Here is a 23,010-nt window from a genome sequence, read left to right as displayed (position 1 = left end):
AGTGTCGGTCCATTATATTCACTTTATTATTATTATTACGTAGTGAATTTAATAAAAATGAATATCGGATTCGTGCGTGGGATTTTGACTTTTCTTCGGGATTTTTCCCTTAAGAATTAGGCAATTTTTTTGTCTTTCCTTTTTCTACCCACCATGAAAGTTACTTGAATGTTTTCATCCATAGTTTTTTTTATAGGGGTGTCAAAATGGGTAAAAACCCATGAATTTACTCTGTTTGTCTATTATTTTAATGGATATGGATTAAGTTTTTATACCTATATAAATAAATGAGTTTTAATGGGTTCATCCGGGTTCGTGAGTTTAACGGGATAAACCTATTAGGGTTATGTGTTATCTATGGGTTAATCGAAAAAAACGAAAATAATATATATATATATATAATGTATATATGAAGAATGAAAAAAAAATATAAGATAATATGTATATATGAAGAATGAAGACTATGAAGTTAAAAAAATCTGACTGGATCATTTATAGAAGATTAAAGTGTTTTTTAATTTTAAATTAAAAATAGTTTTTATTTTAAATTAAGAATGACTTTTTATTTTGGTTTTATAGATTTTTGGCTTTAGGAATTTAGGATGTTCTTTCTATTTTAATATCTAGATATTATTTTCTTAAACTTGAAAACTTTGGTTGGTTTTATAATTTATTTTATATAATATATTATAGATTTAATATTAATTATTTTATTTTATTTTATTTATATATAGGTAACCCATATAACCCATTTAGCTACTGGCTTATAAGATTGTCATCTCTAAGGTAAAGAGAGGTGTGTTGGATACATCAAGATTTCAATCAAATTGAGATATCAACCATATAATAGAGTTCTTTGGTTGAAAGATATCTCAAATATTAGGATCTGGTCTTTGGTTGTAGGACATCTCAACTCAACCTTGATGTAGATGTCAAGAATTGCTAATTCATGATTGCTGATTCATTAGCTAAAGTTTCCTTTGGTTCTTGAGTAGTATCATTATGTGTGTGTACCAAATGGTCATGTACCAGGATTTGAACGGATAAGCCGTCTGAAAAATTCGGTGATCAATGTTGACTTTTTAAATGTGCCATCATCTCATTTGCTTAACTAAGCGTCAACATGATATATATATATATATATATATGCTACTACGTGAATATACATATACGTATGGTGGAATGCATGTGCGCCAGTTTACTTTTTGTATTTTCTTGTTTTATTGAATTTGTAATTAGCAATGATGATTCAGTGTTGACTAGAAATGGACGTGTTGTAACAGTCCTACTACCCCTTTTTTTTTTTTTAACGTTTCCAATCATTAATCTATACCTTAAATCTATTTATATTATTAAAATTTTAAGATCCTAGTGTTACTCTACTAAATCTCCTCAAACTATCTTTATCTCATTAACCTTTTTATTCGTAGTATACCACTATTTACAGTTCTTATTTCAGACTAGCTAAAGTCTAGAATTGATAAAATCGAACTGGATAATTTAATTATTTTGTTGTTAAGATGAACTGGATAAGTAACCATTCTCTTACGTTGTCAGAAATAATAAAAAACTAACCATTCTCGCCATTTAAGTTTTCATTTTTCAAAATTTTAATATTCTTGATAATATTGTTGAATCCTATATGGGGTGATCAGAAGTGAGAACCAGTTAATAAAGGAAAAGTTATACTGTACTACTATAAGTTTCGTATTTCAATGAATGGTAATATAAGTATATAACCCTTAACATATTTTCAAAGTTACGTGTTTAGTCAAAGCACACATTATCATCTAACAAGATATCATATGCAGTAGAAAAACAATTTGAAATGAATCATTTATATATAATGGGTTTGATTGATAAGAAAAGCATAATAGCATATAGAATAATAATTCTATAAATACAGTATATTTTAAAAACAGGAAAAAAAAAACTACAACAAAGTGTACGCAGGATTCGTCTGAAACTTGAAAGATTCTATATCACTACTACAAAGAAGTCTACAACTAGTTATTAAAAAGCTACCGACAATCATGGTTAGATCATAAATCATATCCATAAAGAAAAATATTGATTTAATTATTGTTAATTAATGGTATGCTTAGTGAATATAACATCATTACATCGCGTAAATTAATGATTAACAACACTCAGACGAACTTTCACTATCAGAATATCAATTCAAAACAAACAATAAATAATTATCAAAAGCAACATCACTCCAATACCAAAAGGTCTAAAAGGTAGATCAAATTATATAATCATAACAGTTAATGCAAACAAAATTATAAAATCATAGTTAATGCGAATATATGTCAGGTTTTTTTCCCTCTTAAATACAAAAGTCCCCACCACTAGTACATAAAAAACAAACAAACTTTCAATTTTCCGACCAATCAAATTAACTGTTAAATTAAATAACAGTTAATTTTATATTTTTTATAATACTAATCTAGAGTAAACGAGTCACACCGATCAAGAAAAATATTAATATAATCATATAAAGACCCCAAGAAATCTCACCGAACTTTCATTTTACTCCAATCTCTCTCTCTCTCTCTCTCTCTTCAAGATCTTTCAAAGTATTCTCCATTAGAGGATGAGCTTGTTCGTATAGTAAGTTAATGGATCTATCAAACCGTAGCAACCTCCTCCGGGATCTGAGCTTCTCACCTCCGCTGCCGCCGCCTGTCTTCCACCGTGCGAGCTCGACAGGGACGAGTTTCCCGATCTTAGCCGTTGCGGTGATCGGAATCTTAGCCACAGCATTCTTACTTGTAAGCTATTATGTTTTCGCTATCAAATGTTGTCTCAACTGGCACCGAATCGACATTCTTCGTCGGTTCTCCTTATCTCGAAGGCGACACAACAACCAAGATCTTTTAATGGTTTACTCTCCAGAGTTCAGAAACCGTGGTCTTGATGAATCTGTCATTAGAGCAATCCCAATCTTTAAATTCAAGAAGAGAGACGATCAAAACGACGGCGTTTTTACAGGAGGAGAAGAGAAGAGTTTTCAAGAATGCTCTGTTTGTTTGAATGAGTTTCAAGATGAGGAGAAGTTGAGGATTATCCCAAATTGTTGTCATTTGTTTCATATCGATTGTATCGATGTATGGCTTCAGAACAATGCCAATTGCCCTTTGTGTAGAGCTAGGGTTTCTTCTTACACAAGTTTCCCTCCGGATCGGGTTTCTGCTCCGAGCACTTCTCCCGAGAATCAGGTCGCGTTAAGAGGTGAGAACGAGTATGTGATCATTGAGCTAGGGCATATCATCGGTAGTAACAGAGATAGTCCGAGAAACGGAAGGTTACTTATGGAACAAGAAAGGTCAAACTCTGGTCACCTAATGACCGAAGACACTCTTAATTCGATCAGTCCATCTCCGAAGAAGTTTGACCGTGGAGGGCTTCCAAGGAAATGCAGAAAGCTTCAGAAGGTCACGAGTATGGGGGACGAATGCATCGACATAAGAAGAGGTAAAGACGAGCAATTTAGCAGTATTCAGCCCATTAGAAGATCAATCTCAATGGATTCATCGGCGGATCGACAGCTTTACCTGGCGGTTCAAGAGGCGATTCGGAAGAACCGAGAAGCTCAGGTGGTCGGAGACGGAGAAGGATGTAGCAGTAGTGGCAATGTTAGTAATTCCAAAGTGAAGAGATCTTTCTTCTCTTTTGGGAGCAATCGTCGTTCTAGAAGTTCCTCCATATTGCCTCTTTATTTTGAACCCTAATGGGCCGCTCTGCTTATCTGTCTAGTTTTCTTGTTTCTTTCTACATTTGTTTTTGTTATTTCATTTTCAATATTTTTGAGATAGATTTTATTAAGAGAAATACCATAAATTACCACACTTTTAAGTTTTTCTTCCAAAACTAGCACACATGATCAAATTTCCCAAAACTAGCATTTGTATATTGAAATTATTATTTAACAAAAAAAAATTTTCTTTCTAAAATCAAATTCACGATTTTAGTTCTCAAATCTCCAAATGAAGATTCTGAACTGAGATCTTCATATCTTTTCAATTAAGTGACAAATCGATCAACTGAAACCAATCCAATAAAAATCCACATCAATAGCATCTTCATTTACCAGATTCTCGAAGATCAGAGTTTAAAACGGCACTTCCGTCATCTACGATAGTGAGTACGGCGGCGGAGAATCCTCTGAGTTCAATTACGGCAGATGATTGGGGGAAAGTATCGGCGGTTCTATTTGATATGGACAGTGACAGTGTGCTTTGTAACAGTGAGGAGCTTTAGACTTGCCGCCGTTGATGTAGTTTGCTGAGATGGGGGTTAAAGTCAATGTGGATTATTTGATTCCTCTTACGGGAACACGTAAAAAGCTTTGGTAAATAAATTTTTGAATCTGTTTTCATGTTAATGTGTGTTTAGATTGATTTTGTTGATTTTTTGGGTGGGGCAATGCACAGCTGAAGCCATGTCATAGAGTTGTATCTGACTATCTTCGCATTTAGGATGCAGCAGAGATGCTCATGATGTTTTAGGAAAACCATCCTGAATTTAAAAGATCCTTCCTAAACATCATTAGATCATTCCTGAATATATATATATTTTTTTTTATGAAAGCCATCATGAATTTTAAAAGATGCTTCCTAAATATAATTCAATCTTTCCTGAATAATTTTGTTTGTTGATTTTATTGTTTGAACCATGCTCATATCACGCATGGTAGTATGCTCTGTCCTATATCATCATCCTGCAGTTCTGCAGAATATTTTTGCGGGTTGGTTGATATTTCGATTCGAGAGTGATCCAAAAGTAGAGAAGATATGTAAAAAAAAGAGGAAAGAAGAAGAAGATGAGAGAAACTGAAACAATATATTTTTGTGGAAGCTAAAGTTGTGTGGAAATCATCTTGGGATTAAATGAATTGTTTAGTAGAGGAAGATGAGGAAGACATTTGTTAGGAGTAAGAGAAGTTCATCGTCGTCACTGATTTTCTTGTCCTCGACTTCTTCAACTTGTAGTTTGCAGGTTTTAACATTATGTACATTGGCTATTATGACATATGCAGCACTCTGTTTTAAGAAATATAGCACGTTTAACAATTTTGTACTTGAATGTATTATGATCATCCCACTTTGATCATGGATCTTAGTTTAAGGTGTCAATTATATTTAACACTTGTAGAATCTACATCTAATGCTTATATTTGTCAAGAGTTTCATATTGCAAATCAACATTTGGCTATATAGATGTTGGTTTCAGACATTCAGGAAGACGTTCCTGAAATTTAGGACGCATTACTGAAACTTTAGGAAGGGATTCATAAATTAGGAAGACCACCTTAAATGGATTGTAATGTGGGTTTTTTGTTTACATTTTGATTTCAGCAAAGAACAAAGAAACGGTGCAATGTAAGTTGAGTATGTTATTCCAAAGAAGAAACATAGAGTTGATGATGAACAACATGCTCCATGGCAAAGCACCCTAACCCCTTATGAGATTTAAGCAAGAACACTTTAAAGATGTAATCTTTTTCAACTATTATTTTTATGAAAACCATCATGAATTTCAAGGAGTCATTCTTGAATATTACTGAATCCTTCATGAATTTCATTTTTGTTCAGATCTTGGTAGACATTTTCATTAATAACGAGTAGGAAAGCCAAACTTTTTTTATGACAGACATCATGAAGTTAAAGGACCCTTCCTAAATTTTGTAGAATCCTTACTGAAGTTCAATAAAAGTTAAAGTAAAGTGCTAACAGAAACATGTAACACTGTTATAATGCAAAAACATCATACAAGTACCAAAAACAATGTTAAAAAATTTCAAACATAGTCCTATTAAATACCAACACACTCCTTAAACATATCCAAAGCATACTTGCATAGTAAAAATTGAAATCAGGGAATATAAGTTTCAGGAAAGTCTTCATAAATTCTCAACAATACTTCTTTAAATTTCAAATGTGACTAAGAAACACATCAACAAACAAGACAACTGAATTCTCTTATAAAAAAGTTGTATTTGGCCAAGGTTAATGTGTTTAACTTTCTTCAATTACTCAACAAAGCAAATCTGTAGAAAATAAGAAACTTAGTACATCACATAATCAAAAAGTTGTATACAAAGCCAAAGCTAGTTTACATATTACGTTCTCATACAAAAAATGCAGATGAGACTACAAAACAAAAACGTTGAACACAACCACATAGATTAATATTTTCTCCCATCATACGAAAACAATAACACTTATCAAACCTTCGAGTCACTTACTAAACTAAAAATCCAAATTCTAATAAACTCAACTGTGGTTTAGATCTAACTAGATATATAGGAAACAAATAGAGAGGTGAAAAATTTTCTTGTGGCCTTTAACATCGCTGCAACTGTAATCAATAAGCTAAACGATAGATCCTTTATCAATTTGTCATGACTTGACTCGATCATTAAACTGAACCGCGACCATAGCATGTTGAGCCAAAACACCATATGAAATGAGGAAACGACACCTCTCTTTGCTTCTCCCAATCATTTTGATATCTAAAACCTGCAACAACGGCTTCAAATTGACATCATCGGCGTTTGTCGCTGTGATTCAAACTCACCGGCCGGCACAATTAAATGTTGATTTTCATATCCTAGCGAGAAAAATAGAGAAAATAATCGACAACGACAGATCGACGATGAGAAAGGGTTAGGCAAACACGGCGGCGAGAACACGGCGACAACGACAAATCGACGATGAGAATCGGTTGGCAAGAGATCTGGGATGCTTCAAGGTCTTGTGGGAGTAAGGATTCAATTGGCTCATGGTAACGTTCCTTCGTCGGGCTTTAAGCTCATCTATAGAGATAAAGATGAGATTTTAATTATAATTGTATTGTTTTACATTAGAATTTTTGTGCTAGTTTTGGAACATGGTGCTATTTTTATCAATTACCCTTTTATTAATATTTGGTCCGTGAGAGATAGGCGAGAAAGGTAATGGTATGTTTAGATTTAGATGTCAAAATGTTGTTAAAAAAAAAAAAAAGATTTAGATGTCAAAAAAAGGTCGATGAGTTGTATGTGACAGAGAGGAAATTATTTGACTAAGTTTGAAAAACTCAAAAACTTGCTTTACACAAACAAACAAAAAAACTCATGGAGGGATTCACACTTCTACATCAAAATCTGATATCCCAACAGTAAATGCATAACATTCCAACTCAAATCCGGGTCTGTGAATGAACCCCAAATTTCTTTTAGGATTAGGAGTAAAGCCATCCATAATTATTTTTTTTTTTTTTGAAAGTGAGAAAGATGAAAGTTAAAGTTAGAAACCTTAAAGTCTTATGAGCAAAAATCCCCCGATGATGATCACTCACCATTCGTCGTGATGTTCACCATCGTGCACACCTTGCCAACTGTAATGCTTCTCATCACTATCATTTTTCTTTCATCGTCGTCGTTCGTGGTTCCAATCTACTAGTGATATTAAGATGGGCATTAAGTCCGCGGGCCTAAACGGGTTCAGTGTATTGTTTTTAGATCCGAACCCTTAAAAAACAAAGAATGTTAAAGGGTTATACCCTTTTAAGCTCGTTTATAAACGGGTCGTAATTAATTTAAAATGGACAGTCTCACAGTCTGTTTTTTTCTGAATTTTTTGAAGTAAAACGACGATGTTTGCTTAGGTACCCTAACACTTCACGATCTTCACGAGTCGTCCCCAGTCCCCACTGTTACGACGACTCAATTTTTACTCTTTGATTCCGACGAATCCTCCCCACCGCCACGACGAATCAATATTTTGCTCTTTGATTCCGACGAATCATCTCCACCGTCATGTTCCAAGATCAGCAGAAGAGAGGTCTTTCTCTAATCCCACTTTCTGAGGTCTCTCTCTTATCCCTCAATTTGAAAACCCATCTTTTGTTTCTCTTTAAGAGTTCTTGTTCTGTATTTATGATTCATTAGGCTTTGTGGGTTTTGTCTTTCATGTGTGATGTGTAGCCAAAATTAGCTTTTTAATTTGATGTGTGTGAATTGTCATAGCTATATAACTGTGTTGATCCAGAGAAGTTTTGGAAAAGAAAAGTATTTATGACTCTGTAATTGCTAGTATTATAAAATTAGCTTTTTAATTTGATGTGTGTGAATTGTGATAGCTATATAAGTGAGATTTGTTTTGTTTGTTGGTTTCGGTTTAGATAGTTGATGTGTTGCTTCTCAAGTCTTTGTTGAGTTTATATACTTATATACTCTTATATAGCTGTAAACAAGTCTTTGTTGATGTAACGCTCCGTCCGCCACCTCTCAGTGGGCTCCATTGTCCAATTTCAGTCCATGGATCTACTTTCCTTAATGGGGTCTCACGTTTTCTCACTAGACTCATGAGCCCACCCATATCTGACGGTCGGTTTGCTATGTCCGGGAGACTTTAAAGATTTGTTACCATCCCTACAAATCACCACATGATCTTTTCCTTTGTTTTTTCTTCACTCGCACAGTTCCGACAGTCACTTTCGGGAAGGTCACCCATCCTAAGACTACTCCAGCATAAGCACGCTTAACTGTGGAGTTTCTCTCAGGACCCTTGGCCGAAAAGATAAGTGCACTTTGGTGACATAGATGGTCAAATCAATTATTTTAAACCTCTCTGCATGTCCCTGAAACCGGAGTATCACAATTCACCCCCACTAACAGATCTTAATGTCCTCGTTGCGCACAAAAACCATCACCCCCTGACGATGTGAGCCCACTCGACTCCACACACGTTTGGGTTCGGCTCTGATACCACTTGTAACGCCCTGACCGCCACCTCTTAGTGGATCTCATGTCCAATCCCAGTCTATTGGCCCACTTTCCTTAATGGGCCTCACGTTCTCTCACTCGGCCCGTGAGCCCACCCATATCCGCTGGTCGGTTTGCTACGTCCAGGAGGCTTTAAAGACTTGTTACCATCCCTACAAATCACCACATGATCTTTCCCTGTGTTTTGTCCTCACTCGCACAGTTTCGACAGTCACTTTCCGGAAGGTCACCCATCCTAAGACTACTCCATCATAAGCACGCTTAACTGTAGAGTTCTCTCAAGACCCTTGACCGAAAGGATGAGTGCACTTTGGTGACATAGGTGACCAAATCAATTCTTTTAAACCTCTCTGCATGTTCCTGAAATCGGGGTATCATAGTTGAGTTTATATATACTTATATACTCTTATATATACTTACATACTCTTATATATACTTATATAAGAGTATATATAAACGATGGAGGTTTTGCAACAGAATGGACTTAGTGTCTCAATACACAACGACATTCCTCAATGCTCATAATGACTATATTGCTATGAATGAGGAAGATGCTCAAGGTGAATACATTTAGATGGATGAGAAAGAAACATAAATTGAAGAACCAAAGCAAAGTGACACAGTGTCTCAAGCAACAACTCAAGCTAACTTCACAAGTTTGGAAGGAATTTGTAGCAGTCGGGATAGAAAAAGATAAAAAGGAGAGAGGCAAATGCATCCATTATGGTACGAAGTTGGTTATTAATACTAAAACACATGGAACAAAGAGTTTGCATCGCCATTTGTTGATGTGTCCAAAGAAGCCTAGAAAGGAAGACAGACCTCCATATGATCCGAAGAAAGACCGAGAGATGACCAGCGAGATCATAATCTATCGTGATCTGTCGTTTTGCGATGTTGAATATGAAAAAGTGAGAGCAAGAGACAGGTATCTAAATCCGGACTACAACCGATTTGCAGACAAACAGCTGGAGCAGATGTCTACAAAAGATATGAGATTGAAAAGGTTAAGGTAAAAGAGATGCTTGCAAGACATCGAGGTCGTGTGTGTTTCACTTCAGATTTATGGTCTGCTCGAGCCACAGTTTTGAGTTATATATATGTTTGACGGCTCACTTCATCGATGATGATTGGAACTTAAACTGTTTGATTTTGGCATTCTGTGAACTAAAGTCTCCTCACACTGGCGAAGATATTTCCATCAAGATATTGGAGTGTTTGAAAGAATGGGGTCTGGACAAGAAGGTATTTTCTATTACCTTAGATAATGCAACAAATAACGATAGTATGGAGAAGACACTTAAGGTTCAACTTGAGATGATTGGTGGCAGTGGCCTCTTATGCGATGGTGATTTTTTGCATATGAGATGTTGTGCTCATGTGTTGAACCTCATAGTGAAAGATTGTTTAGATCTAGCAAATGACATCTTGCCCAATATTTGGGAGTGTTATATATGTTAAAGCATCTCCTTCAAGAAAATAAGCTTTTGCAGCTTGTGTAGAGAGAGTTGGAATTAAGAGTGGAGCTGGTCTGTCACTTGATGTTCCTCACCGTTGGAACTCTACATATGAGATGCTTGCAAGGGCTTTAAAGTTTAGGAAAGCATTTGTTAACTTGCAATGGTATGACACTTATTACAAGACATTGCCGTCAGAAAATGAATGGAACCGTATAGGAGAAAACTGTGAGTTGTTGAAACTGTTCAGTGTCATCACTACACATTTTTCAGGATCGAAGTATCCCACTGCCAATGTGTATTTCACACAAGTATGGAGAATTGAGCTATTTTTGAGGAAATTTGCATCTTGTGATGATGAAGGTGTTGAAAAGATGGCTCAGAAAATGCAGAAAAAGTTCTCCAAGTACTGGAAAGCTTACCGCATAATTTTGGCCATGGTATATGTTTTAGATCCAAGAATGAATCTGCAGATGATTGAAATGGCTTATGAGAAAATGGATCCAACAACTTCAAATTTGAAAAAAGTTGAGCTTAGAGCGAATTTGGTTAGGCTCTGCAAGGATTATCAGGCTAAGTCTATGGCAAATGCTTCAGGTGTTTCGGCAGCTCCAACTCCACATGATTTAGTTTCTGAGTCTCCACTTGATAATGATTTAGATAATGTAAGACTCTTACATAATGATGTTATAGTACTTTCTTTACTTTTGGATATCTTGATAATGATGTTAATCTTTTTGCAGGATCTTTATGAGCTTGAAAGAAACATTGGATTTGGGGTGGACAATACCATGACACTTTTGGATATCTATTGAGATGAGCCAAGACTAGAGAGGAAGTCTTTTCCGAATTTGGATGTTTTGTCTTACTAGAAAAACAACCAACATCGTCTTGGTGATTTAGCATGTATGGCACGTGATCTGCTAATTATACCCATAACAAAAGTTGCATCAGAATCGACTTTCACTATTGGAGCTAGGGTCTTAACTCCTTATAGAAACCGTCTGCTTCCAAAGAATGTTCAAGCTTTACTCTGTACTCGTAATTGGTATTGCTGAATATGAAGGTAAGTAAGACTTATTTATCTCATTTATTTATCTCATTTAATAACTTAGCAACTAATTCAGAGTTTTATCAGGTAACATAGAAGACGAAGAATATGAAAAAGATGCTCAATACACAAGGAGCAATCAGGGTTAAACTTTGAACTGATATGTGTATTCATTTGTAGGATGTGTTATGTGTATTCATCTGTTGGATGTGTTATGTGTATTCATCTGTTATATTTGTTTTAATAGTCCTTGAAAACCTTTGACATTATTGTTTTGTGTGTGTGTGTTTGCAGGTTTTTGCAGAACATTGGGGATGAATGAGGAAGAAACGGAAATTGAAGAATAGTTAAAAGACTAAAGATCCAATGAACTTGAAACGGAAATGTGTATATACTTGTGTTGTGTGTGTGTTTGGCAAACAAATTACTTCTCAAGTCTTTGTTGATGCATTGCTTCTCAAGTCTTTGTTGAGTTTATATAGCTGATGCATTGCTTCTCAAGTCCTTGTTGCAAGCTACGCTGCATGGAATCGTCGGAGATGTGTCGATTCCCGCTCCGGAATCGGAAATGGGAGCGGAATTGTCCGGAATCGCTCGGAATCGGCTTGGAATCGCGATTCCTAAAAAAAGCTTTTTAGAATCGTTTTGGAACCGTAAGATTCCGAGTGGAAGCGTGGGGAGATTAGTTAGGAAGCGTTGCTGGACTTGGTAATGATGGAAAAAAAACTTGGAAAAAGTGCAGAGAACGGAACGACGCTTAGGGTTTTGGGGGAGAAAACTCTTTGATGAAATTACAAATTTGCCCCTCGTGTATTTATGAAAAAAGTTTGTTTTGTGTCTTGTATGATTTGAACCGTAGACCTCACACTACTTAAAATACTTACTTGCCACTACACTACTACAATCTTTACTGAATTATTCGATTACAATGTTATATAACGTCTAAATAATGATGTTATGTTTGGTATTATATACATATTTGACACGTACACGCTTCCAACTCGTACCCACTTCCTTATTTTTTTAAAAAAATCGCTCCCACGCTTCCAAATGTTTCCGCTTCCGCGTATCCTGATTCCATGCAGCTTAGGTTGCAAGTCTTCTCAAGTTTTTGTTGCAGGTTTTAAATATTTGTTTGAAATGTGTAAAGCTCGTTTGTCAATAGAATATTTGTTTGATAAAAAAAACAAATATAAATTAAATGGGCCGACGGGTCATGTATATTTAAACGGATTTAGACAAACGGGCTTTAAATTTAAAAAGATTTAAGTGGGCAGTTAGTTAAACAGACATTGTATAAACGGGTAGTGTCTAAACGGGTCCGGACTACCGTTTTAACATCACTACAATCCACCGCTATTTCTAAAATACCAAGAAATAAGCAATAAATCCATTCAAATGTATGTATTTACTGCTTTTATGAACAAAACAAATCACGCTACATTTTTTTGTCAAAAGTACTCGGAGAGCGCCATGTGTAATTAATTTTAAAACTGCCAAACTATGCAAACAAAGAAAATAAATCCTCAAACTTATTATAAAATAGACAACATGAAAGAAAGATATCAAAAAGTACTTGAAAATTAATTTATGTTATCTAAAGATAAATTGAAACATCATTTCAAAATTGAGGATTTCGAGAAATAAATTATCAATACTACTATAAAATTTGTAATAGGTATTTTTGAGGAAACAAATTAACCATGATTTTGTACGTTTTTAATTTTTTTTTTGAACTAACACAACTCTTTTTGCATTATTAAACACAAACTTGTTGCCGAAAAAATAAAAATATATTACATAAAAAATAAATAAATAAATCAAAAAGCTAATCCTCATTTTAAAATCTAAATCGATATATAATTTTGTTTAATTTTAAAAATATAAACCTTAACCCTTCTTTTATAAACCTAAACTGATATATAATTTTATTTAGTTGTAAAATCTAAAATTTAACCTTTATTTATAAACCCAAAATGACGTATATTTTTGTTTAGTTATAAAATTGTAATCTTAATTCTCTTGTATAAATTTAAACTCACATATAATTTTCTTAAATTATAAAATCTAAACTCAAACTCTTATTTATAACTTCAAACTGATATTTTAACTTGTTCGATAAAAATCTACATAATTTGTTTCTTTATTTTTTTTTATTTTTTTTTTAATTTTGATTTATATATTATATATATATATATATATATATATATATATATATATATATATATATATATATAATATTACCTCATGTGTATTTCTATTGGCTAATTCAAATGGGAGGAAGATAAAATGATGAAACAACAAATGAAACTGAGTCCAACAGACTGTTCAGATCTATTGGGGTGGTATTCTAATGATTTTGGATTCTATACAGTGAAGTCAGGTTATTGGTTAGCTTGCAACCTCCCTAATGGAAATAACAGAGTGCGGGAAATTCCAGGTTCTCAAACCTTAAAGAATGCTATTTGGAAGATCCACACAGCCCTGAAAATCTAACATTTCCTTCGGAAAATAATCTCAAAAACATTACCAACTGGATCAGCACTTATGCACCGGCGAATCACAACCTCATCTCTATGTCAAAGATGTCAACAAGATGCAGAAACACCAGAACATCTATTCTTTGAATGTAGATATGCACAAGAAATATGGCGGCGAAACGGATACCTAAACCAGATTATGTGCTCTCCGATTAATACGCTTGAGACGAAATTTCAAGAAATTTTTGATTGTTATAATGATCAGTCACTTACATTATTTGAGCGACACATACCCTTGTGGATGCTATGGAGAATATGGAAAATCAGAAACCTCCTTATCTTTCAAAATAAAGCCTATAAATGGCAAAAAGATATGAGTTTGGCTGCAGATGAAGCTATAGAATGGATTGATATTTGGGCAGAGGTGTTGATTAAAAAACAGAGAGAGGAAACTGATCAAAGAAGATCATCTAGGGGATCACATTGGGCTCAACCTGCAAGCAGTTATGTCAAATGCAACTATGACTGTAAATTCATTCAGGATGGAAATAATGGACAATCAACCTGGATTGCGCGTGATGACAGAGGATTTAACTTGACAGCAGGACAAAGTAGACAAACCAATGTTCAAACAGTATTGGAAGCAGAATTTCAAGGTTTGACAACAGCTATGCAACAAATGTGGATTAAAGGATATCAACATGTTATTTTTGAAGGAAATAATGAGATGGTGGCAAAACTAGCCAATGGTGTAACAAAAAACTTCATAGTGCATAACTGGGTACCGGAAATCCAATACTGGAAGCAAAAATTTCAACAAGCCACAATCCAATGGACAGGTAGGAACAATAACAAAAAAGCAGATTGTTTAGCAAAAGCTTTTATAAATAATTGTGAACAATATGTTTTTCATGATTTGTACCATCATGTATTGTAAATTTCCTCCATAAATATTACATTTCTTCATCATAACTGAATGAAAGAAAGCTGTTCAAATAAAAAAGAATACCCTATCATTATTTATTTCCGGCGGCCTAATCTTGCCTTTTCAAAGAAGGGAACCAAAAATCTAAAACAGAAATACTATAAACCGGATATAACCAAATAAGAAACCCGAATAATCCTTCGATCCAGAAATTAAAATTTGCTTGTGCTCTTTTTTTGCTGTTACCAGGCAATGAAGATCCTCATCGCCGTTAAGCGTGTCGTCGGCCCTGTTCGTTTGTGTGTCGCTGGGTTCAGTGACAGCGACCAGCGACACTATTTGTTGTTCGTTTTCTTGTCTCTAAATCTTGTCGCTAAATCAGCGACTGTCGCTGAAATCTGTCGCTATATTATTCATTTTCCTGTCGCTAAATTTTGTCGCTAAATCAGCGACTGTCGCAATGTCGTTCGTTTAGCTGTCGCAAAATATTATTTCTTTATTTTTTTTTAAAAGTTTTTTACCTTTTTAATGTATAATAAATATGTGTATTGGTGAAATATTTAAATTGTGTAAATTTAAATTAATTAAGAAGATAAATTAAGGAAATAAGTTGTAATTAATTAATTCTAATACCATTAATTACATAAGTATTATTCTCATAAATAATTAAAGTTTCACACTAAAATATTTTAAGAAGGCAATTGACGTCCTCTAACAATCTGACCGGTGATAGTATCACGCAACCCTTCCATTGCTCTATCTCCAGTAGGTTCATATGGAGTATATCCACCATGATCATCATCATCATCATCATCATCATCATCATCATCATCATCATCATCATCATCATCATCATCATCATCATTATCATCATCATCTTCATCATCACTATCTTCATTGCCATGAATATGATATTGTTCTGTTCTTTGCCAACGTATAAAATCATTATCCTCTCGATGTGATTCACGTATGAAGTTGTGTAGTGCCATGGTTGCTGTCACAATCTTGATCCACTTAGTCAAACCATACTTAGGATGCTTACGATTCTAAGATTCTCCATTTTGCTTTCCAAACTCCAAAGTCCTCTCAATCACTGATCGTAGTCCTGAATGTTTCCTGTTAAACAACTCCCGCGTGTTTTGTGGTGGTCCTCCTCTAGTAAACTGATCAAGGTGATATCTAACACTACGATGCGGGCCAAGATACCCTGTCCTTGTGGGATATCCAAAGTCAACCAAATAATACTTCCCATTTGACGGATGTGGAAAACAAACTTCATTCTTTGCACAATAAGTCAACACATTTGTAACAGAGTGCGGGAAATTCCAGTTCTCAAACCTTAAAGAATACTATTTGGAAGATCCACACAGCCCTGAAAATCTAACATTTCCTTGTGGAAAATAATCTCAAAAACATTACCAACTGGATCAGCACTTATGCACCGGCGAATCACAACCTCATCTCTATGTCAAAGATGTCAACAAGATGCAGAAACACCAGAACATCTATTCTTTGAATGTAGATATGCACAAGAAATATGGCGGCGAAACGGATACCTAAACCAGATTCTGTACTCTCCGATTAATACGCTTGAGACAAAATTTCAAGAAATTTTTGATTGTTATAGTGATCAGTCACTTACATTATTTGAGCGACACATACCCTTGTGGATGCTATGGAGAATATGGAAAATCAGAAACCTCTTTATCTTTCAAAATAAAGCCTATAAATGACAAAAATATATGAGTTTGGCTGCAGATGAAGCTAGAGAATAGATTGATATTTGGGCAGAGGTGTTGATTAAAAAACAGAGAGAGGCAACTGATCAAAGAAGATCATCTAGGGGATCACATTGGGCTCGACCTGCAAGCAGTTATGTCAAATGCAACTATGACTGTAAATTCATTCAGGATGGAAATAATGGACAATCAACCTGGATTGCGTGTGATGACAGAGGATTTTACTTGACAGCAGGACAAAGTAGACAAACCAATGTTCAAAAAGTATTGGAAGCAGAATTTCAGAGTTTGACAACAGCTATGCAATAAATGTGGATTAAAGGATATCAACATGTTATTTTTGAAGGAAATAATGAGATGGTGGCAAAACTAGCCAATAGTGTAACAAAAAACTTCAGAGTGCATAAGTGGGTACAGGAAATCCAATACTGAAAGCAAAAATTTCAACAAGCCACAATTCAATGGATAGGTAGGAACAATAACAAAAAAGTAGATTGTTTAGCAAAAGCTTTTATAAATAATTGTGCACAATATATTTTTCATGATCTTGTACCATCATGTATTGTAAATTTCCTCCATAAGGCCATCATTAATGGGAGAACACTAAGGGTGTTCTAAGCCCAAAAAAATTATAAAAATAATGAATAGTGGCTTAGAACACTTTTTTTAGTTCTTTATGTAGAACTGATTTAAGCCCAGTTCTTATTTAACGTGGCTTCATGTGATTGGACGAGATTTTTTGGAAAAAAAGAAAATATTTCATTTATATAAGTATGCAATTTAAATGTTAATTTATAAGTTTTTATAATTGTAATATATTTAAGAATATTATATTAATTTATAAGTATATAATTGCTTTTATATAAGTATGCAATTTAAATGTTAATTTATAAGTTTTTATAATTGTAATATGTTTAAGAATATTATATTAATTTATAAGTATATAATTGCTTTTATATAAGTATGCAATTTAAATGTTAATTTATAAGTTTTTATAATTGTAATATGTTTAAGAATATTATATTAATTTATAAGTATATAATTGCTTTTATATAAGTATGCAATTTAAATGTTAATTTATAAGTTTTTATAATTTGTAAAATGTTTATGAATATTATATTAATTTATAAGTATACAATTGCTTTTATATAAGTAAGCAATTTAAATGTTATTTTATAATTTTTTATAATTTGTAAAATGTTTATGAATATTATTTTACTATATCTTTATTCTAAGAACACCATAATTAGTTCTCCCATTTTTTTTACCTATAATCTTAACAACTGATCTAACATTATTTTCACTATATATTTAATCTAAGAACACAAAAAAAAGTTCTACCATTAATGATGCCCTAAAGATTACATTTCTTCATCATACAAAGAAAGCTGTTAAAATAAAAAATAATACCCCATTATTATTTATTTCCGGCGGCCTAATCTTTCCAAGGAAGGGAACCAAAAATCTAAAACAGAAAAACTGTAAACCGGATATAACCAAATAAGAAACCCGAATAATCCTTTGATCCAGAAATTAAAATTTGCTTCTGCTCCCTTTTTTTTCTTTTTTGTTTTTGCTGTTACCGGGCAATGAAGATCCTCGTCGCCGTTAAGCGTGTCGTCGACTACGCCGTCAAGATCCGTGTCAAACCCGATAAGGTACACAGAAAACCCATCTCTAGATCTCTCCGTAATCGTTGAAGCACCGCTAAAGTTGATTCCTTTATCGTTGAAATCAGACTGGTGTAGATACTCAAAATGTGAAGATGTCGATGAATCCGTTCTGTGAGATCGCGCTTGAGGAAGCGCTTCGAATCAAAGAAGCGGGTTTTGCCAAAGAGGTTGTTGCAGTGAGTATTGGACCTTCACAGTGCGTGGACACGCTTCGTACCGGTTTAGCTATGGGTGCGGATCGTGGAATCCATGTCGAGACCAATTCCAGTTTCCTTCCTTTGACGATTGCTAAGATCTTGAAGAGTCTTGCTGAATTTGAGAATCCTGGACTGATTTTTCTAGGGAAACAGGTTCGTTTGCCTCTGATTTGATTGACAAGTTTTGAACTTTGGCTAAAGTTGAGATTTTTCAGGGTTTAGAAGGCAAAAGATTAGTATTTGACTCATCATTTTATGTTTATAACATATTCAGTGAGTCGTGGATTGGTTAAGATGATGAACACTGATCTTTGTAATAGCTTTCAAAGATGTTGGATCTGCTTTATGTTTGGATGAAGTTCGATGTAAAGTGTATTGCTATTGTAAACGTTTTTTTTTGTTTTCGTGCAGGCGATAGATGATGACTGTAATCAAACAGGACAAATGGTTGCAGCTTTGCTTGGTTGGCCACAAGCAACCTTTGCATCGAAGGTAAAGTGGGGGTAGTTCCTTTGAAAGCTTTCTGATCATATGTTATCTTTTATAAGATTTGTTTGTTTATTGTATGCTCTACTCGTTGTTGTTTAGTAGGTTGTGTTGGATAAGGATAAGCATGTTGCAACTGTGGATAGAGAAGTAGATGGAGGTCTTGAAACTCTTTGTGTTGACTTACCTGCTGTGATAACGTAAGTTCTAGATTCTTACATGATTGTGTGACGCCATGATCTCTCTCGAGTTGAGGTTTATATGTATCATGCATCAACTAACCTGTGTATGTTTCAGTTAATGGATCGGTTCATCATTCTGTTAACTGCATTCTTTGTGGAATTCGTTGTGTGGTCTCACAAATTGTCAAGCAAAGTAGCATATAGCTTTAGTGGAAAGGTGCAACAACCTCGTTTTGTTTATAACAGCTTTTGATGTTACAATGCAGAACTGATTTGAGGCTGAACCAACCAAGATATGCATCACTTCCTAACATAATGAAGGCGAAATCAAAGCCTATAAAGAAAATGACGGTGCAAGATCTGAAAGTTGACGTTAAATCTGACATAGAGATCTTGCAAGTCACGGAGCCTCCACAGAGGAAATCTGGGGTTATGGTTTCTTCAGTGGATGAGTTGATTGACAAGCTCAGAAATGAAGCTCATGTAGTTTGAAAGAAGAACCTTCTATATGTCTTTATCCCAACCTGCTAATAGACCTGATCATCTTTCTTCTTAGCCACATCATTGCTTTGTGAAGGCATGAAGTGGAAGTAAATAAATAAATCAAATGTGAATCGTTTTCTTCAGTAAGGTACCTTGGATGTATAAGTACACACATATCTTATTATCTTTTTTCTTAAGCCGTGCTTCTGATGAAGTCATCATATCAAAGGTCCGCCATGGTTATACGATGTGGAAGTGTCGTGATAAAGTGAAGCCGCTCTCTTGACCATATAACCACCTCTCTCGTAAGAAATAATCACCTTAAAGAACATTTCCTTATGTAGACTTCATCAAGGACCAAATGTGACTTATTTCTTGGAGATTTTGTTTCTCTAGATCTCTTACAAGTGCAAAATTGATCAACAAACTCATGTCCACATTCATCCCCCTGGAATCAAATCCCCACGATTAATCTCCATCTCCCATGATCACAACATCTATTTAATGTGATTGATTCTTGCTTTTGTTGTATAATTCACGTGTCTTAAGCTTCTACAGAAACCCATATAGGTTTCTACCATTGGAAACATCAAATTTTAACTAATACTTTATTTGCATTGGAGTGGTCTTATAGCTCATAGTTCAAAAACGAAGCTCCTTATCACTTTTATAGACATGAAGTGGACGTCGAAATATCCGGTAGTAAGTTACTTAAAGCGTCTTGTGTGTATTACATTTTTTTCTTATTGGTACATACAGTGGTTCCAGAACTCCAGAGCGAGAACATATAAAGTAGCTTAACATATGCAAAAGAACACAAATAGCAATCATTCACTAAGTCGGACAAGACTTTTCTCATATCCTGAAATTAGACAAATATGACTTTCCATCAAAGATGTTTGCAAGGTATCCTGTAGTGTACTCTGGTATGGTGATATCTTTGTACTTTGCAGGGTTTTCATCAGACAGGAGCTCTCTTATCGGTCCATAAACCGTAGAATTTGGAGACAGACTTGAGCTAAAGAAGCAAGCGATGGAAATCCGCGGTCCATCTCTATTCGCTCGTACCCTATGCTCCACACTCAAGAACTTGTCGTTCGTTATCAGCTGCAAAACAGAATGTCTCAAATATATATGGAAAGACTGTTTTTTTTGTTAGTTAAAAGAATGCAACAACTGGACTTGCCTGCATGAAATCACCAATGTTGACGACAAGAGCTCCAGGAACAGGAGGGACATCAACCCAATAATCTTGATGGAGAACTTGAAGACCACCGATTTGGTCTTGAAGAAGAAGCGTGAAGAAAGAGTTATCGGTGTGTTTACTTATCCCCAAAGTTAGGTCTGGCTGAGGGCAAGGTGGATAGTAATGGCAAACCATGAACAAACCCTTAAGACAATCCATCCTCTTCAGTATCTCAGAGTCTAAACCTAAAGCTTCTGATAGAAGTTGGAAGATCAAATCTCCCAATTCCATTACATGCTTCGTGTATTCGATCACAGCACCCCTAAAATCATCATATATTAAGAATTAAAAAAAATTATTTTCGTTATATACTCTTACTCAAAATTAGTGGGATACTAAAATAGTGGAATCATTTGAAGTACGTAAATTTATTATTTATGCAAAATAATCACCAAATGCTAAAAACTATTTTAGTGTATCCGAATCAAAGTGAACCAATTAATTACCAAGTAAACGAAATACATCGAACCTAAACGAAGGTAATATCAGATTGTGTACTTTTAAATTTTGTTTTGTGGATGGTAAGAAATAGAATAATTAATCACAACAAATATACTATTAATCACTATAAAAGTTACCTGCACGCTACTGGAATATCCTCTGGATTTGGAGGATCTGGAGCAATGTAACAAGTGAAAGAGTCTCTCCAATTCATAGGAGAAGAATGATAGAGATCGAAATTATTGTTATAAAGAAATCTCTTGTTTAAATCGCTAGACATGTATTGTTTCTTCACTTCTGGATCTTCTTCGTGGAACTTTCGAACTCCTTGTTTCATCTCTTCAAGAAAAGTTAAAGGAACACCATGATTGATCACTTGAAAAAATCCCCAATTCTCAGCTGCGTCTTTGATCTTCAAAACGACGTTGTTCCTCGAGGATGTGACATCAATATCATTAGTGATTTCTCCGAGGTCGATGATTGGGACGGTGAGGTTTAAGTCGGAGATATTTGAAGCTCTGTTGTTTGATAAGGTTGAAGAAGGGACATGGAAGATTCGAGGAACTTCGGTTATTTCGGCATCGACGAGTCCTTTAACTCCGGTGTTCGTCGAGATAAAAGTCGTGAGATCGTTCATACGATCGGTTTTGTCTGCCATGTCTCTTTTTTCTTTTTATTTTATTTTTTGTCGATAGGAAGATTCAATGATTTAAGACAGAACACAGGAGTAAAAGATAAGTGTTGAAGTGTGTGGTGTCTTTAAGTCTTTGTTTGTTGACTGGTGAATTGAGATTGTTTTTTTTGGTGAAAGTTGAATTGAGATTGTTAGAGACGTGTTGTGTAATTTGTTGACTGGTGAATTGAGATTGTTAGAGACGTGTTGTGTAATTGTGCAAAGAATTCAAAGGATCAAAATGACGTTTGGGACTTTGGAGATTCCGACAGTTTGAAATATTAAATCTTTGTAAAAAAAAACAAAGGCAAATCACATAAAATTGGAGATGCGGGGTATCGATCCCCGTACCTCTCGCATGCTAAGCGAGCGCTCTACCATCTGAGCTACATCCCCATTTGACAACTATCTAAAGAATAAACGATATATACAGATAATTAAAGTAGATCAAGTTTATGTTTCTTATTCAATACTGCCTGGTTGTACTGTACAACTTGTACACGAAGTACCAACAATTGTAGCGTATGATCTTAAATTATTGAATGAAGTGTTTGACCATAAAAACAATGAAGAAGGCAAGAAGCTGTTTTTTTTTTTGTTCAAAACAAATTAGATATTTCCTTAACAGATTAATATGTTTCTAATTTGGGATATAATCTAACTAGGTAACAATCCGCACTAAATAAATTAATTTAAATAAAATTATTATGAATAAAATTATTAATTTATGATCTAAAATTAAAAATGTAACTAAACTTTTTTTAAATGCAAATTTATGTTTATTTTATGTAAAAGATATGTTTTACCTCTAAAATATATAAACATGATGGAGAAAGTTTTGATAAAATGTAACCATTTAGGGCATATGACTTTTTGTGTTTTTAGAAATCAAATTCATATTTTTTATGTTTCACATTATTATTTACAGAAAAAAATTTAGTAAAGTTATAAGTATTTAACAATATATAATTAGCCCCAGTTAACAACAAAGATGCATACAAAAATGTAAATTTTTTTTGGCGGGAAAATTATTGGGGGATTTTTTTTTGTCAAAATTTTTTTGGCAGAAATATTTTTTCAAATTTTTTTGGCGGTAAAATTTTTCTTTTTTATTTTATTGATTAAAATATTTTTATGTAAGGATAAAATGGACATTAAAATTTAAAGGAAGGCATAAATGAAAATAACAAAAAAGGTATTT

General features: G+C 34.2%; 2 protein-coding genes, 1 long non-coding RNA gene, 1 other non-coding gene and 1 pseudogene across 6 annotated transcripts; 3 read left to right on the top strand and 2 right to left on the bottom strand.

The window, feature by feature from the left end:
* Positions 1-2,473: 2,473 nt before the first annotated feature.
* On the top strand, positions 2,474-3,854 carry LOC147934880 (RING-H2 finger protein ATL16 pseudogene; annotated as a pseudogene). The gene has a single exon (XR_015570497.1). The product of XR_015570497.1 is annotated as an RING-H2 finger protein ATL16 pseudogene (transcript).
* Positions 3,855-17,879: 14,025 nt separating this feature from the next.
* On the top strand, positions 17,880-19,646 carry LOC147934879 (electron transfer flavoprotein subunit beta, mitochondrial-like). 2 transcript variants are annotated; one of them, XR_015571639.1, is made up of 5 exons: positions 17,880-18,086; positions 18,167-18,451; positions 18,710-18,790; positions 18,887-18,984; positions 19,233-19,646. XR_015571639.1 is itself a non-coding variant. In XM_087473537.1 (5 exons), the coding sequence occupies exons 1-5, from the start codon at positions 18,018-18,020 to the stop codon at positions 19,456-19,458; spliced, it is 756 nt and encodes a 251-aa protein (XP_087329663.1). In that variant the 5' UTR covers positions 17,880-18,017; the 3' UTR covers positions 19,459-19,646. The 2 variants fall into 2 exon arrangements, 1 of the variants encoding a protein (XP_087329663.1); XM_087473537.1 differs by having other exon boundaries at positions 18,890-18,984.
* Positions 19,647-19,653: 7 nt separating this feature from the next.
* On the top strand, positions 19,654-20,066 carry LOC147934878 (uncharacterized). The gene is made up of 2 exons (XR_015571640.1): positions 19,654-19,754; positions 19,846-20,066. It is a non-coding gene; the product is annotated as an uncharacterized LOC147934878 (long non-coding RNA).
* A 64-nt stretch (positions 20,067-20,130) lies between these two features.
* On the bottom strand, positions 20,131-22,059 carry LOC147934877 (1-aminocyclopropane-1-carboxylate oxidase homolog 10-like). Its single transcript, XM_087473536.1, has 3 exons — positions 21,274-22,059; positions 20,636-20,957; positions 20,131-20,556 (listed from the first exon to the last, which is right to left on the bottom strand). The coding sequence occupies exons 1-3, from the start codon at positions 21,792-21,794 to the stop codon at positions 20,305-20,307; spliced, it is 1,095 nt and encodes a 364-aa protein (XP_087329662.1). The 5' UTR covers positions 21,795-22,059; the 3' UTR covers positions 20,131-20,304.
* A 73-nt stretch (positions 22,060-22,132) lies between these two features.
* Positions 22,133-22,205, bottom strand: TRNAA-AGC (transfer RNA alanine (anticodon AGC)). The gene has a single exon. It is a non-coding gene; the product is annotated as a tRNA-Ala (tRNA).
* Between the last annotated feature and the right edge of the window lie 805 nt (positions 22,206-23,010).

Source organism: Camelina sativa, chromosome 11 (assembly GCF_030686135.1).
Source record: "Camelina sativa cultivar CO46 ecotype springtype chromosome 11, ASM3068613v1".
Lineage (NCBI taxonomy): Eukaryota > Viridiplantae > Streptophyta > Magnoliopsida > Brassicales > Brassicaceae > Camelina > Camelina sativa.
Note: the sequence above shows the minus strand (reverse complement) of the source record. Positions and strands in the feature narration are given on the sequence as shown.